At 37.7% G+C, this 16,818-nt stretch overlaps 1 protein-coding gene across 9 annotated transcripts in view; it reads left to right on the forward strand.

Moving 5' to 3' along the window:
• The window catches only part of CDK14 (cyclin dependent kinase 14), a 343,783-nt gene that overhangs the window by 237,500 nt on the left and 89,465 nt on the right, over window positions 1-16,818 (forward strand). For all 9 annotated transcript variants that reach the window (XR_012579124.1, XM_026795414.2, XM_026795418.2 and 6 more), the window contains 2 exons: window positions 5,284-5,423; window positions 9,461-9,607. Coding sequence is in view for 8 of the 9 variants with exons in the window: in XM_026795414.2 (XP_026651215.1) it covers window positions 5,284-5,423; window positions 9,461-9,576 (256 nt within the window). In the remaining variant the exon portion in view is untranslated. The remainder of the gene's footprint in view (window positions 1-5,283; window positions 5,424-9,460; window positions 9,608-16,818) is intronic.

Raw genomic sequence — 16,818 nt, forward strand, 5'->3', positions numbered from 1 at the left:
ACTGCTTGAGTGAGGCTTCAAATGATTTTGTCTTACTTTGTTCATCAGTTTAAGTCCTCAATACCCTTTGTGTAAAACACTGAAAAAATGGTAACATCTTTGCTCTGTTCTATTCTCATCTTGATATACTCCTTTATGCCTTCATCTGTATCAAAAGCTAAAAGCCTGGCATCAAAACTTGAGTTCAGTTGTTGTGGTGGTTTCTTGATGGCTAAATAAACCCTCCAGAGCTCCGTGGAGGCACGGGGCCCGTTCGGGAAGCGGCTCCTGCACGCTGGAGCTGGCACGGCGGCTCTTTGAAGACAGTGGGTGTTCTCTGCATGATGGCAACAACAGAAAGGCTGCTGGAGCTCCTAAAGAGGAAATGCTGCTCGGGTAGGCCCTGCTCTGATTCGTGTTTCACATAGCTGCTGCTGCTGCAGGATCACGTGGAGATTCAGAGGTATAAGCTGTCAAGGCACACGTGGGCATTTCTGTATCAGCTGCTAGAGGACAATGCATTTGCAAAGTATGAACTGCAATGCACGGTGTTGTACAGTTGTGTGCAGAGCTCAGGAGAGGCTAGAGCCTGGCATGAGGGCAAAAGGCTGCTGTCCTCAAGCAGCCTTGGGTGAAAATGTCCCCATACAACCACTGTGGCAGGGCCTTGGGAGGTGAGCTAGCACAGGGAGCTCTGTCATTGAGGGACCAGAGCATCCTCTGTGAGATGAGCTGTGAGCGCTGCCGCCTGCCCTGCCTGATTCACACCAATTTGTTACTTCTCTTCATACCATTAAACTTTAAGCTTTGCTAAATGGTGTGATTGTTCGGGTTAACTGTGGTTTTGTCTTTCAGCACTTCAGGTTGCAGGAGTTTGCTTAGAATAAAGAAAGCTGAAATTTCCAAAGGGAACTAGGTGTCTCACTCCTCTAGGCCATGCTATAAATGCCAGTTGAGAAATGAATTAATGATACACTGCAAGAATCATATCTTCACATGGAAAATGTGCACAGTAAATGATTTTTGCTTTGGGAAGTATTTACCTCATGCTGCTAGGAGCATATAGACAGCTTATTATCTCCATTTGTTTTAATGCCCATTTGTCTTAATTATTAATGTGAATTTGAACTGCCTTCTTCATTGCATTTAAAAGCAAATCACCCCAAGTTCAGAAGTTCACTGCACATGCCCCAAACTTTTTTTTTCTTAAGAGCTTAAACCAAACTTCAGTGATCTTAGTCATGTTCTGCTTGACCAAATACTGACCTTCCTCTGCAGTAGAAAGACATTTAAGCCTGTTTTCTGAAATTAAATCAAATTCTTGTAATCCAATGAGATTTACAACTGCTCAAGTCTAGTCAGATTCATATATATTTCAAGTAAGACGGGTTCATATGGTGTTTGTTTTTCTTGAGCTAAGGCTGTATATAGCATTTGGGATTAAACTGAAAATCAATGTGTTTCACAAATGTCATCAGAGTAGGTGTGTAAAAATATTCCCAGTATTTCTCAAATCTAATATTTTCTAATATCTACATATTATTTAATGCTCATTGCCAAAGGTTTCTCTGTATTCTGCTGTACACCACATTTTCTGAAAGTATGTATGCTGTCATGGCTAGTAACTATTCCTCAGTGATTAGTGTGACAGTAAGTGAAGCGTGAATATTGAGACTTGCCATATCATGCATGCCAAGTTCCTATATGGCCCAACTGCTGTGAGACAAAACATGCTATTATGTTTTAGACACAAAGCCATATTGTATGAAATTCCATCCTGTCTCGTACTGAAAGAGGTGTATTTAAAAATGAAATCTTTTTTTCTCTCCAGTTCTTTTTGTTAACTTCTGTATTAGGTATTTAACTACTGCGCCCCATCAGAAAATTTAGCCTTTGTCTCTATTGAGGAATCAGGTTTCAAACTTAAATCAGACAAATTGTTAGTGTTTTAAGGAGGATGTTTTAAAGAGAATATTGGCAAAAGGAAAAGAAAAAAGGAGAGAAACAAAGCAATCGTTCCAATGTTCCAACCACTGAGGTTATGCTCTTAATAGGGTTTTCTAAACAATTCTGATGTAGCAGATGTAACTTTAATACATGATCATATAGTACATTTTTCACAAGTAAAGAATAGCTTGTCTTTAAACAAAGCAGCAAAATTAGTCATGCATTCCATAAAGGCATTGGTTTTTAATACTGACAACCTCAGGAGCCCACATCCATGTGGTTTTTGTAGTGGCCATTGATTTCCAGAAGTGACCTTTGCAGAAGACATGAGTTTTGGAGAAGAATTTTTTCATTGTTGAGCAAAGCTCCATAAACAAAATTAGAATTTTAATGTAGAACTTTAAAGATACAGCTGAGCTAGGGGAAAGTGGTGATTTGATCCATGAGTTACTCAGATGATCTTTGGCCTGTGTTACCCAAGAGGTGACACTTGATCGTTATGGTCCCTTCTGAGTTTGAAATCTATAAATGCTTGGAAACATAATCCTAATAATGTAGCAACTGGAATCTTCAAAGCATTGACAAAACTAGCACCAACCTCACAGCCCCAGCACTACTTGGAAGGTGATCAGGGAAGATAGATCTAATAATAATAGCAGATTGAAATATTTTTGCAGACCGTGCTATGAATTTAGTCGTCTTTCTATTTATTAATTATAAAACTGGTACTAATTGTGACTGATTTATTCATAATTATTTAATTAGTTGATGTGATTATTTTGCAGCCCTAGATATTTTGTTGGGTTTTTATTATATTAAACATATAATGTGCTGATTATTTGATGTTTATCTTTGGTTTCTCAACTGATTTCAGTAAATATACATCTTTTTTTGTCTAAACTGGGAAGGTGACTGGCTTTCTACACTGTTCCTATTCAAAACCTGTTCCGTTTATATTAGTTTTTCTGGATTTCTTGCAAAAAGATCTTGGTAGTATACCAAGGTGACCATTAATGCAGTCAAAATGTCAGCATCACTCTGTTCAAGGAGCTGCAGATGGCATTCAAAATTTCACCTGCAAGTTAGTGTTTGAATGTTATTTTCTTTGGCTTTGCTTTGCCTCACCTAATTAGCATCTCCACTATATGTATGGATCAGCTAAGGAATGGTGTAATTCTTATATTGGAGGGTAATATTTCACTATTTAAGTGACTGCATTTTCTGAATTAACAGTAATTCTCATTCAAGACAGAGCAGGTTTACTATAGTTCCTAAAATCTTGCAGCTACCTCTGTAGGGAAAATTTACATTGGTGAAATGGTTTGACACAATCTCTGAACGATTCATTGGTGCAGGGGGGATTAGGACTCAGGGCTCACAGATTCAATATAATCACCATTCCATGGAAATTTTGAATGTGTAGAAGTATGAATACCAATTATCCTTGAATATTTGCCACTCCTTTTCTTTGTTAATAGTAACTTTTGTCTTGATATCTTGCTGTGTTCTGTAATGAAGTTATCTGTAATTGTCACAAAAGTCTACTGAACATTTTCAACAATCTGGTAGTTCAAATAGTCTGGAATTATTCTAATTTAAATGCAATTTATGAGCAATGAGTCTTTCATTCAAGGTGTTTTTCTTTTGTCACAAACTGAAAATGCAAACAGAAAAAGATGTGCCCATCAGACACACTGGAGTTCATCATCTGTTTAACCTGAAATAGCAATTTTGAAATCTAATCCTGGGAATTCAGTAAGATTATGAGTGATGAGATACAGTACCCTAAAGTGGTCAGCACTCCTAAGCAATTCTTCCCTGGGTACTTTCTGGACATAAATCCTGCCAGTTCTCAAGCAGAGATCAGATAGGCACAGTATTCAAATTTCCATCTAGCATACAGTTGCTAGAAATTAAAATGACAGCCAGTGGCACATTTTTTGAATGATTGCAGATATCAGCATATCATGCATATGCCAGTACATAATTTAGGATAGATTCTTTTGACTTTTATTTTTTTTAATTTAAAATTAATATCTAAAATTAGGGGTTTTTTCACACTGATGATTTCATGGACAAAAGGTTGTGTATATGACATTTGTAACTTAAATTTCTCACTGTAGTAATCTTTTTTATTTATTTAGTGTTTTCAGTGTTGTCTGTTCTTTGTTGAAGAAACAATTTTCACCCGTGCCTATACTGTTTCATATAAATCATGCCATGTCAACCCAATAAAAGAGTAATGCTGCGTAATCCATCTTCTTGATTTTTTTTCTGGAAAGTCAGCTTGAGCTGAAAAAAATGAATATTTGCATGAAACATGCTGTAGGATTATTGATTTTAGAGGAAAACTTAATCTTTTTCAAAGGCTGAGTTATTTTGGACTGCAGTCTATTACCTACTGGTTTTGAGAAACCAGTGCATTGAAAAAACCTTTTATAGAATTTGGCATTTGCCCAGTAAGACATCTTTACTGAACAAAGACATGGTTGAATTTATGAAGTTTCCTAGTAATAACAGCAACATGGTGTCAACAAGATTCAGCATGTGGTTTTTTGACTGCATATTACAAAAAGCTTGGTGGCTATGGAAATTTAGGAGGCAGCTGTAGCTTCCTAGACCCAGGCCACATCTTGATGATTACCATTTTACTGTCTCCACTTCAAGTCTATTACTTTTTAGATTATATTTTCTTATGATATTCCCAAGGATTTAGGTCCCAGTGAAACAGTAAGTTTTCTCAGTTTCTGTAGGAAGCTTAGAGAAGATAACTCACTTAAATTTAATGTTTGCATTGCATTAACACTTAATGAGAAGTCAATTCCCTGCCATGTGAATATATGAACAAATAAGAAGTCAGTACTTCCTGAAAGACAAATGTCTTTGTAAAACATGATGAATGTGTTGCATGTTAAGCATCACTGGATTTTAAAATTTTATACTTCTTTAAGTTGTGTGAACATTGCTGTTATTGTAAGCTTGGATTTCATGTGTTCAGATGGTAATAAGCATTTGTTTCCAGCACTGTAAATTTTCAGTTTGTCAGTGTGCTCAGTAAAATGTAAATGGATGAATCAAAACAGTTGCTTTCAAGATGCTGTTGCTCATGATGCTTTAGCATACTAGGCAGGGCATATGTGATATGGTGTATTATATGCTCTGTAGTTGTAAAATTTGTATGAATTTTGAGCTGTCAATACAGAAATGATTAATCAAATCCCTAACCTAACGAGCGCTTCTCCTGGTAGCACTCCTGGCTATTTAAAACTTGGTGTTTCAACTGTGCTGACTGGAGATGGAATTATAAACAGAATAATTACACTGTTTTCCAGAAGAACCTTCTTGTTTGTGTTTCAGGCTGAGCTGTGTGAACCATGCAGAAGATCTAGCTTCCAAACTACTCCAGTGTTTCCCAAAGAACAGATTGTCAGCACAGGCAGCTCTGAGCCACGAATACTTCAGTGATCTGCCCCCACGGCTATGGGAGTTAACTGATAGTGAGTATAACCACCTCCAAATGGATCAGAAACAAAGATTCTAGTTCAGGCAGATGCATGTGTGTATGCTAGCCCCCATATACAGACAGCCTCATGGACACACAGAGCCACACACAAAATACGTGACTGCAATTGTGTAGATTGAAATTACATAGTTAGCTTGACACAGGACAAAATGGATTCTTTTTTTTTTTTGCTATCTCTGCTCTGCAGTCTGCAGCCTGCTATCTTTGTATTTGATTATGTGTGGAGCCAATAGAATTCTCTGAATTGTCATAAAGCAAAAGGAAAAATGCAATTTACATATTTAGTGCTTTTCACTTATAACATACAGTAATTCTTAACTAGTTGCAGCACACAGGATAAAAATCAAGCTGTGTTTGATTCACAGAATCTCTGTGTATTCTAACAGTAACCTTCTTTAAGAAAGGACTTGGCATTCAGAAGTCTGGGAAACACAAAGTAAACAATCAGTTAATTTGCTGAATTAACTGTACAAAGAGAATAGCAGATGATATTCTTAGCTAAGAATGCTTTCACTATTTTCATACATCCTTTTGCTTCCTTTATTAAACTGAATGCATTCCAGTTGGCTTGGCAGAAATGTTCCTATCATCATGTATGCTGCCAATTATCGTTTTAGTAATTTAAAATCATTTGTATTGTATGTCTGCATGTTGTTTTTCAGTGTTAAAAGCACACCACTATTTATTCTAGGAAAAAAAATAGTATCGTGAATAATATTTTTTATTCAGAGAAGATTCTATTATTATAAAAAGGTTGCACAGGGAAATAACAGTCAGTATTTTGCTTTAACTCAATATGGTGAAGAGACACTTGCTTGCATTACAGCATTGTATGTTCTTTTCTGTTTTCAAACATGCATCCATTAGCAAAATATCTATATCCAGTACCTCAAGGCAGAAAGTTCAGAGATGCAACAATGGAACATATGTGTGTAACTATGGCTGATTTAAAAGCTTGCATCTAAAAACCAAGCTCTCTTTTTGAATATTCATGCACAGTAGAATCTGTTTACAGTCGTGTCGGTACAAAAACTTTTGTCTTCCTGAAGTTTATCTCTTCCATCCTCAACAGCTGCAGTAGCCACATTTTGAGCTGGTTCTGTGGCTTGGCTGTCCAAGTACCTACTCCCAGCTCTGCTCTGAAGAGCACTCTCCCATTTTTAGAATATGAAGATTAAACCAAAATATCACCAATAATTTATGTCCATCACTGTCATAGACTGTGTTCTGGCACTGCAAAAAGATTCCCGGTTTCCTTCTCTGCCATGGTGGCCCACCACTGTTTGCTGGCTGTGGTACTTGATAAGCAGAAAATTTAAATGTCCAGTGTAAGTTAAGGCAGCTGCTGTTGAAAGTCTGCCTTTGCAGAAACTGACGCAGAGATTCTTTTCTTCAGAACTAATGAAACATCAAGAATGCCAGTTCATTTATCCAATTTCCACCAAATGGAAAACAAAAATCACTCTGCAGTGGTGACATCTCAATCCTTATGACTGTGTGATTTAGTCTAGCCAGGATTTTGAATTCTGAATTCTTCAGTAGCACTTTTCTGTTAATATGGACTTATTACCCACTTGCCACTTAGTTTATCAGTCAGTGGTTAAATCCAGTTCTATCAGTGAAGTAAATGCCTGCACATTATCACTCTGCAGCAGGCTGCCAACAGAGACAGTCTTGTCCTAGTCATTAACAAGCACAATGTATGCAGAACACCAGAGGGGAATTAAAACCACAAAAAATACCTCAGGGTGGTATTTTTAATATGAGAATTTAATTTGTAATTTCACAGATTAAGAATTTTGGCTGCATTAATCCTTTTATCAGCTCACAGCAGGTTATTTGCAGAAGCATAACCATAAGGCGATATTCATTGGCAGAAACACGTCTTTGCATAACGTTAAACATCAGGAGCAGTGAAACCTTTTGAAGGGGGGAGAATAAAGATGAAAAATCATTATATTTTAAAGCAAGGTTCTTCTAAATGCCTCCAGTAAAATTTTGAGTTACAGAAAGACTATTTCTGTGTCTAGGAGATAATCATTATGAAGCATAAATCCAAATGCAAGAAAGGACAATTCCAGTATCAAATACTACAATCATTTCTATTTAGTATGACTTGGATATACTTGTAAACATATTTACAAAACAAAGAAGTCATATACTTTAGAGAGTTGGGAAAATGTTTACTGTGTAGTGAAATTACCAGTTTTTGTGATTCTAGTTCTTTTTGCTAATATTTTACATCAAGAAACACTATTAATAGTTAATTAAATATAGTTATAAACATATCGAGTCTTTATGTAGAAAAAAACTAGTGCTTTCTAATTTGGACACCCCCAGTGATTTTGCAAATCGCTGTAGTGAGTAGTATTCATCATGGAATATATTTCTGTCTAATGCTGAATTGTAAATTTTGGGATTTAGCACTTAAAACAAGGGAAAGACTCATATGTGGGTAGAGAAGCAAACGGGATGAATCAGTCAAGTGATTTTCCATCAGAAAATTGTTTTCTTGGAATCACAATATTTCACAACAGTATGGTGACTGTGTCTACACTGAAAAAGTAAAAATGAATTGTTTGACTTTCTGTTCTGCTTTTGACCTTTAGTACTATGTATTTGTATTCTCTGTAATACTTTACAGTATATTTTTATTGGAGTTTACTTTAAAAACATGTGCAAAGTTAGTTTATGTGAGAAGCACAATTTTACTTGTCTTACTTGGTTTACTTTCAAGTCAAGGCATAATTTCAGCTGGGTTGGAAATTCACTTTCCAGATAAGGTCTGTCTAAAAGGTAGCCACTTTCAGTTTTTGAAAATAGTACATTAAAAACATAAGGGCAATGAAGTTCTGCTAAAAACACCTTGTCTAGGAATACAATGCAAAATATGATGCAGCCTAGCCTTCATTCATCTGAAAATTGAGCAGTAATCTATAGATGAATCCCTTTTAGTAAATATGTGTACTTGTTATTTTCTATTTAAAAAATCACTCCTCCCACTTTTCTACTTTTATATTTGAGAACTCATACTCTTTTATTTGCATAAAATATCTGTCATTAACAATGTGCATTACCAAGGATAACAGAATAAGAAATGCAAGTTGAGATGTCAAACTGCAGTGGGAAGGTCTGTGCCTAAAGCAATAGCCAGGTCTTTCAAAGACATATAGATGAAAAAAGTAGTTCCAGAAATTTGCAGATATGCCAGTTGTTAGTGCAAAAAAGAAAACTCTTGTGGCCCTGATTACTTCTTTAACATTTCCCCATGGAATCATGCAGTGGCAGCTCTCATGAGGACATTGTTCAATGGAGGTTTGTTTTCAGGATATATTAAACGTCATTGATTTTTCCTCATCAGATTGAGGCATCCTAAGTAAAAATGAGTTTTCATATTATCAATATGTTAGTTCTTAACCATTTGCACTTGGACTGCTGTGATTATTATCATCATGTCTCCCAATAACTAGTTGCTTGGTGTGACATTGAAGTTGTCAAGGTTTTTCTAGCTCATGCAAAAGGGGATTGCTTCACATAAAAGATTTTTGAGTTCTTGGGATATTTTCAACAAGCCTAGTTGTCTTTGGTAATTCAAAAAAGAAAGTTAAACTAGTTCAGTTCTGATATCAAGATTCTGAAGATGTAATATACCATATCAAATTATTGAAAAATCTTGCTGCATGTTTTACCTTCTTATTTCTAAGTACTCTCAGCAGAAATTTGAAAGCGGAAGTTATTATTTGTATGGTGGTGTAGAGGAAAAATAAACACACACAATTTGAAAACAGGTTTTTTTGAAGTTGTATGCAGCTAAGAATGCATGCACCATACAATTTCCATCATAATGCATTCAGCTTCTTTCCATTCAGATTTTGTGCACTGCTTACTGGCATAAATAGGTGGTATATGTATTTAATGTGTTGTGTTTGTCAAATATATTAATTATTTTTAAATTACTGCTTTTACTGCAAAAAGAAACCAAAATTTCTGAACTGACACTCTTTTTTACAGTGTCTTCTATTTTTACTGTACCGAATGTAAGATTACAGCCAGAGACTGGAGAAAGCATGAGAGCCTTTGGAAAAAACAATAGTTATGGCAAAGGTGTATCAAACAGCAAACATTGAAGAATACCTATGTTCACAACTGATAATGCAGGTAAGAAGTGATTATTGGAAAGGACATCTTTGAAAATGTTCTTTAGTCATCTTTAGAGAAACAAAGTACAAAACTCACCTGCACGTCCATATGCAGGCTGATACTCTGATTTTGCAGTTTTACAGTCCACATGAAGAGTGTAAGCACTCAGGAATGAGTGTCACTGATCAGTTGAAAACACTGCAGAAGTTGGTGCTGGTGTATTAAATAATAGTTTGCCTCTAATTTGGGCTGATACTTTTTCCCCCTGGTAAAATAGGAAGAGAGAAAATACCTCTTGCAAGTTCTGTTGTTAAATTTTGGGGTAAGGAGGAGAAATTCTATGATTCCCTCACAACCCTAACCATTGTATGATTCTGTTATCTAGTAGGTTGCAAGTCTTGGTAGCAGAAGGATGTTCATGATAAAGAGGTGCTGTCATGTTAGTGGTTATGATCTGTACCACTGGATCAACTAATACTAGTTTTGTTCAACCGTTGTTATTCAGCAGTGCAATAGTGTGTAATATGACTTCTGGTATTTTAAGAGCAGAGCAGAACTTGGGAAGGCCACGTGAACAGAGAGGCCACTTCTCAAATTACAGCAAGGGGAAGGTGGAGTTATATCATGACATTAATTGTCTTCTGCCCATGTGCACCAGCCCAGTGTTTGTTGAGAGGGATTAACACTTGGCAGACTCTTCCAGATTAGCAGTATTTCTTTATATAGCTGCTTTGCTTATTATACTTCTCTGAATCTTTTCATACCACAGTGTTTCATGAAACACCTTAAGAGCAGATTCTTTTCATTCAAAAAATCAAGGCCTGCCATTTTTTGTGTGTGTTTGTTTTTAAAGACATGGTTGCTTTTGCATGTTGAGTCCATTTCAACAGTTTGTTGCAGAAGTTCTAGGAGCTGACATAAGTGCACATGCTGCTCTAATATCTATTTGAAGGTATGGTCTCCTATAAATGTAGTTGATACTCACATGATGTCTATATTTAGTTAAGTCTGCTTTATACAGTATCAGACATAACTTTCTCTAATGAATTACATTTGGCTTTCCTGTTGTATGCTTATGTAAAACTGGGTTTTTTAACCCTGTGATGTTGTAGAGTCTTTGCCTGACAGGCAGTAACTACTGAAAAACTGGAATGAATAGATTTTGGTGCTGACAGCCTGCCCCAGTTTTTACACAAGCTCTTCGCCAACAAACCATTTAAGATTCTCTAATGTCAGAAATGAGGCTGCCTCAGAGCAGTCTGTTTACATCCTTATTGACAAGCTAATCCCTACTTTTTCCTGGGGCTGTGTCCCTGCAGACATCTCTTCAACCTTGTCTGTTCTAACGTGACATATCATCCATCTAAAGTATATTTAGAATGTGCCCATCTGTGCTAAAGACCTTTTGTGTAGAAGCTTATGTACAGAATCTCAGTTCTCATGTACAGAATCTCCTTCCTCTTGCTTCCAAATAAATGCAATTTTTCATTTATAAAATATGCAATGAAAGGTTTTTGCAGATGAGCATGTAAAATAGTGCAAAAGAACCATTGGATAATTCTTACTGAATATCTGTTTGAGCAGGTACAAATTACTGGTTTAAATTTTTATATGTGAACAGAAAGAGAAAACCATATCTACCCTCTACATACCTCACTGTACTGTTACGGCTGCTCAGCCACAGCTTTAATACAGAATAGCATGTTCATTGTGAAAGGTCTGAAACCACTTAGCAAGTGTTGTGATGTGTACATTATTGATTACATTTTTCCACTGTGGCTTGCAACTTTGTTCTGTTAGGTGCTTACTGTGCAATAACATATCAGCTCCCTGCTGTAGTATTTGACTTGTGCCATGAGATGGGGACCAGCAGGCAATCCTGGAAAAGTATTAGGACCAAACAGAGGTCCTTGTACCATGTGGAGAGCTGGAGATTAATGACATGAAACTAAAAGTCTTAGGGAAGTAGGAGGACATGAGCAATGGATTTGAGTGAGGAATTATTAGAATGGGTGGAAACCTTTAAAGGGCTGAGACTACCAAGCAAGTAGAGGTGTGAGTCAGTGTGGAAAATGAAAGGAGTTGGGAAAAGAGACTGGAGATTTGGTAATGTGAAAAGATCTGGTGAATGGCAGGTGGCTGTGATTTCAAGCAGTAGAGTAGTGACTGGCAAGCAGGATGTTCAGTCAGTGAAATGGACAAGTTTGAGTCAGTCACTCCAGCAGAAGATTAGAGCTGCAGTCAGCAGGAGCATAGCATTAGGGAAGGTGTATTTATTACAATATATTCTCTCAGAGTCTCCATTCACAAGGCTCAGTGAAGCAAAATGATGTATGAATAGCAAAAGGAAAGATAGCAGTAGCTCTCCAAGGCCATGAAGTTGACAGGTAAACAAGGCAAGTAGAGTTAGAGAGGTGGAGGCGAACAGTACAAGATGTTAAAATGTCAACAAGCATGATCACATAACATCCCAACTTGTGGGATAAAGAAAAATTAGAAGGGTCAAATATTGCAAGGAAATAGATCTGATTATCAAAAAACCCCGTCAACCATAGCAAACAAATATTTCTAACTTGTCTCCTGGACAAGGTAAGCACATATGTGTTTCACCCAACTTTGTGGGTTGACTTTATGCATATATAGAGGTGGCAGGGAAGTTAGGAAGGGCTGGAATTTTGAGGTGTTCCAGTATCCTTCAGGAAGCTGTGAAAGAGAAAAATCTGTAGATAGTTACTCACTAAATCCTCTAACATGTGTGTAAAGGAAAGGTTTTATTTTTTATATATTTTTATGCATTTATACATCATAAAGGAATTTATTAGAGAAACCCACAAAGAAACATAAACAAGGAACCATCTTCAACCTCCTCCACAACCTGGTGCTGAAGAAAATTCTACTCTTATGTCCTTCCTCCCTTCCTCCCTCCCCCGCTAATTTCCCTGGTTTGGGCGTAAAATAGGAATTGAGAGACCCAATAAAGATCTTGTACCAAGGCTTTCTGTGATAAGAAGTTATCACCTCCTGCTTTTCTCTCACACACTTGCTAGATGTTACTGCCCTGATAGTGCACCCACTGAATTAAATCCATGTTTCTTTAGGGTTTGGAAGGCAAAAAGATTAGGGGAGGAATGGCTGAGACATCATCTGCTGACTTGGGGAGCAGCAGTCTCTAGCAGATTGGTGAAGGAGAGGGACTAAAGGCAGTAAATTTGTAATTGGCTCCATCATTGATTACAGCTTGTCTTAAGCCCTCAGAAACTGGTACATCTCTGAGAATTTCTGCTGTCTTTAAAATACTATAGTGCTTCAGCTGCCTGTTTACAACTCCCAAATCAACTTACCACTTGAAAAAGCAGTAGCCTAGGACATGTTTCTGAAAACTTAGATGACATCTGTCAGAACTGGACTTCTAATGGGGTCTTTGTAGACCACACTGTGTCATTGTCTTGGGCTCCAAGAAGAGACAACACATTTATTCCAGTACCCATGGCGAAAATCCTGACATATGCACTTAGCAAGGTCAATGCTGAGGCTGCTCTCTACTGGAGAAAATTAGCAAATATGTGGTAATGAGCATCACCACACACAGAAAAATTTGTCTGCACTGAATTAGATGAGGCCTTTTGACCACATCTACAGATATTTAAAGTTTTGTGATAAAGTAAAATTTTTTTATTTTGTGCTTGATGGTTTCCATTGATATTTTTTTCTCCATGGGGAGGAAGCATCTCTGTAGAACCATTCCTCATCTCTGCATGTCTTGTTGAGTTGTACTGTATATACTAAAGTCATCCATCTTTACAGATCTGTTTTATTGAGACAAGAAACTCTAGAGCTCTGTTTTCATTTGGCTAGTGGAATACATGGCCGAAGCTTGTTCCTCTCTGGAAAGGATGAGTCAAATAGTAATTGAAAAGACAAGGCATTACCTGATACCAGATAGCATGTGATGTTTTCTTGTGGTGATTTATAATCCCCAGCTCCCATTGGTGGGCCAGAGACACGAGATGTGTTTCTGGCCTATTGTCTGCTTCCTGGAGCCAGCAGGGACAGCTTCATTCAGGATGGTAACACCATATGCTTTTAAAGTATTTAACCTGTATTACCATAATGAGATCCCCTGGCTTTCTAAATCTCTTTGACAATTCACTGAAGCAAAACAAAAAGTGGCCTTTATTTGTATTGCTTCACCACATGCACATGCATCCCAGCAATCCTGAGTGTCAGTCACAGGGTGCTGAATTCTTTCTTCTGTGTCCATTTAAGCCAGCGACTGACAGCAGCCCGGCCAGTCGAGGGGAGGATGGCGTCATCCGGGCCAGCTCAGCTGTGCAGAGCAGAATAAAGCTGCAGAGGTGACACTTACCACTCTAAAGGCAAAAAGTGCTGGCTATTCATTTGGTTGCTTATCACTGGGTGTGTCCAGCAGCACAGAATCATTTTGGAAAATTACTTTTTTCTCTTTGCTAGCCAGAGAGGTGACTGTTGTTGCACCCCCATCCAAATAGTTTCATTTTTGTTTGTTATCCTCAGTTTTACATGTATAAATTGTTTAAGAGTGTCTCTTCAGCCCTGCTGTGTGGGAACACAATTTTTGCCTGCCTTGCCCTAGTCAACCCACAGGGAAGCTAGGCAGTGTGTGTGTCCAGCAGTGTGTGTGTCCAGCAGTCAGTATTGAAAATTCATTTCCATTCACTTCTCCCCTGAATTTACTCTGTTCTGGGTACCCCAATGTTGCTAAAACACTGTGGAAAACTATATACTGTGCACCTAAGTCTTCATCTCTGCAGCTTGAGGGGATAAAACTGTAGTAATTACAGTGGAGAAAGGTCTGCATAAAAGAGAAATTCTAGACTGAGAGACTGCAGATCAGCCAGATTTTGTCACTGTTGATTTAATCAAAAGCTCAAAGTAGCCAGTAATGCTTTATATGTGTGAAATCTCAAAATTCAGTGTAAAACCAGATTGGGAGAGAAAAGCAGAGCTATAAAAGCACAGCAGTAGCCAATTTAATTTTTAATGCATTTTTTAATAGATGGATTCAGATAGATGTGTATAAACAGTCATTGTGCTGCTGCAGTTGAAAAGATGGAAGCCTAAGCACTGAAGATGGGAGGTTTAAATTTCTCTTGCATCTTTTAGTGCCAGACAGTGTCTATACATGAATGTTGAGGGTCAGTTTAATTATTTAACTAATACTGGATTTGCATAAATTGGCTTTCCTGAAAAGGCTAATAAGATGCAGTTGTGGTGGGCAGCTGAAAGCAATTTGGGTTTGAGTCCAGTAATGACAGTACTAAGCACAGTTGAAATTGTAACATCAATTTTGTAAAATGTTAAATTAGTATTAAGCTGTGAAAGATAACTGCAGAATCCAAGTTATTTTTTGGCTCTCTAGTACTTTTAGTGCCATTATTTTCTTATGTTAACAACATAATGGCTTTATGAGACTGTTCCAGCTGTGCTTTACTTAATACTGAAGAATAAGATCACCACACTGCTGGAATATACCCTAAATATAACACACAAGGGAAAAACTCCAGGCATTGGTCTACATTTTCCTTGTGATATCTATTATCTTATTTCTATTGATATAAAATGAAAGTTATAGACCAAATTTTGCCCTCTATTCAACCATAAAGAAAATCCCCCCATATTCTCTGGACTCTGCACAGTGAGTGAAATGGACTGGACTGAGCAAACAGCTGCCCAGTGCAAGGCTGTTTTTGTATAAACTGCCCATTTGGCCTAAGTGACATGTGGGGACTGAGGATGGAAGAACTGTCCCTCAGATCCCCAGGTATGCCCCAGTAAAGGAAATCCACCACCAAATCTAGGAGCTCATCAGGCTCAGACAATATATTTATTGGTGTTTTTGTGTCAGTACTGTAACAGGTCACCTTGTCTCCTGTCATGTGAAATGCAGTCACTTAATTGCACTCCTTGTAAGTAGTAGAATGCACAGTCTCTTGATTTTCTTTATAAAAAGAGTTGGTAACATAATGCACAGAGGTATGGAAAGTGAATTGGGAGGGATGGTCTCACTAAGGAAGCTGAACAGCAGTCCTAATGAAAGCCTGTCCAGTCTGGAGAGTGAAAGCCCAGGAGAGCATCTATGCCTGGAAATAAGCACACTGAAACAAGCAGGCATGATCAGGATTTCCAAAACAATGGGAGTCTCTTTAGGAAAGAAGAAAGAAAGAAGGAAGCAGAACAGAGAGGCGAGATCATCACATTTTATTGTTACTTACTCCACTTGGTAGAACAAGTATTTCAATCCTCCATTGCTAGGAGATATTGATTTCTTCCCTGCAGTTATATACTCTATGTCATTTGGTATGAAAGTAGTGCCTACATATTTATTGACATTATTTTTTAAAATTGTAATGTGTCATGGCCAAATCAGCTTCAGAGCTGGCAGAAGGAAAACAAAGTGTTACTATTATTATGGATAACTTTTTGGAAGGACAATACTGTATCTCCTTGTACTATGGCATAGTATGGAGCCTATTTTCAGTTCATTTCTAAGGCATGATAAGTTGCCTTCAGCACTGTGAAGATTCATTTTCAAATAATTTTTAGTGTAGAGGTTTGTAATTTTACAGTCATTTATGCGGCAGGAAAGATATTAGTGATATTTGCATGAACTCATGCTCAGTTGCAGTGCTGTTTATCTGCCTTTCCAGTTTGTTTGCTCATAAATTTAGGAGACAAAAGGCGGAATCCTCAGTGCCATGAGTGTGCTATATTGCATTATTAATATTAGGATAGCAAGCAATTCCCACTAGACAGTCTTTGTGGTCTGCTCATGCTTAAGAAGTGTCTGGGCATGAAAGGCCGTGTGAGTTGCAGTGGGCCGCTAGTCTGGGATGACATTTGAATGCGCCGAGGACAATGTCTCGATGACAATGACTGGGAGGGAGGCACAGGCGGGGCTCCACTCTCCCTGCTCTCCCATGGACAGTCACCTCTCCTTTAGGATTATTCCCTCACGTGACTCCTCAGTTGGGCTTTGTCTCAGAGGAATGTGGAACCACTGGAGGGGAGAAACTGAGGTTTCCAGACAAAGCAGAAGCTTCCAGTGCTGACACACAGCCCATAACCCAGAGAGACAGCAAAACTAATGAGAGGCATTGCCTCTCAGGCACCATTCTCAGCATTCAGAGTTCACAGAGCATTTTACTTTCAGCCAAATTGCAAACAAAAAAATGAAATTTTGTATTTCCATA

The sequence above is a fragment of the Zonotrichia albicollis genome, chromosome 1, assembly GCF_047830755.1.
Source record: "Zonotrichia albicollis isolate bZonAlb1 chromosome 1, bZonAlb1.hap1, whole genome shotgun sequence".
Lineage (NCBI taxonomy): Eukaryota > Metazoa > Chordata > Aves > Passeriformes > Passerellidae > Zonotrichia > Zonotrichia albicollis.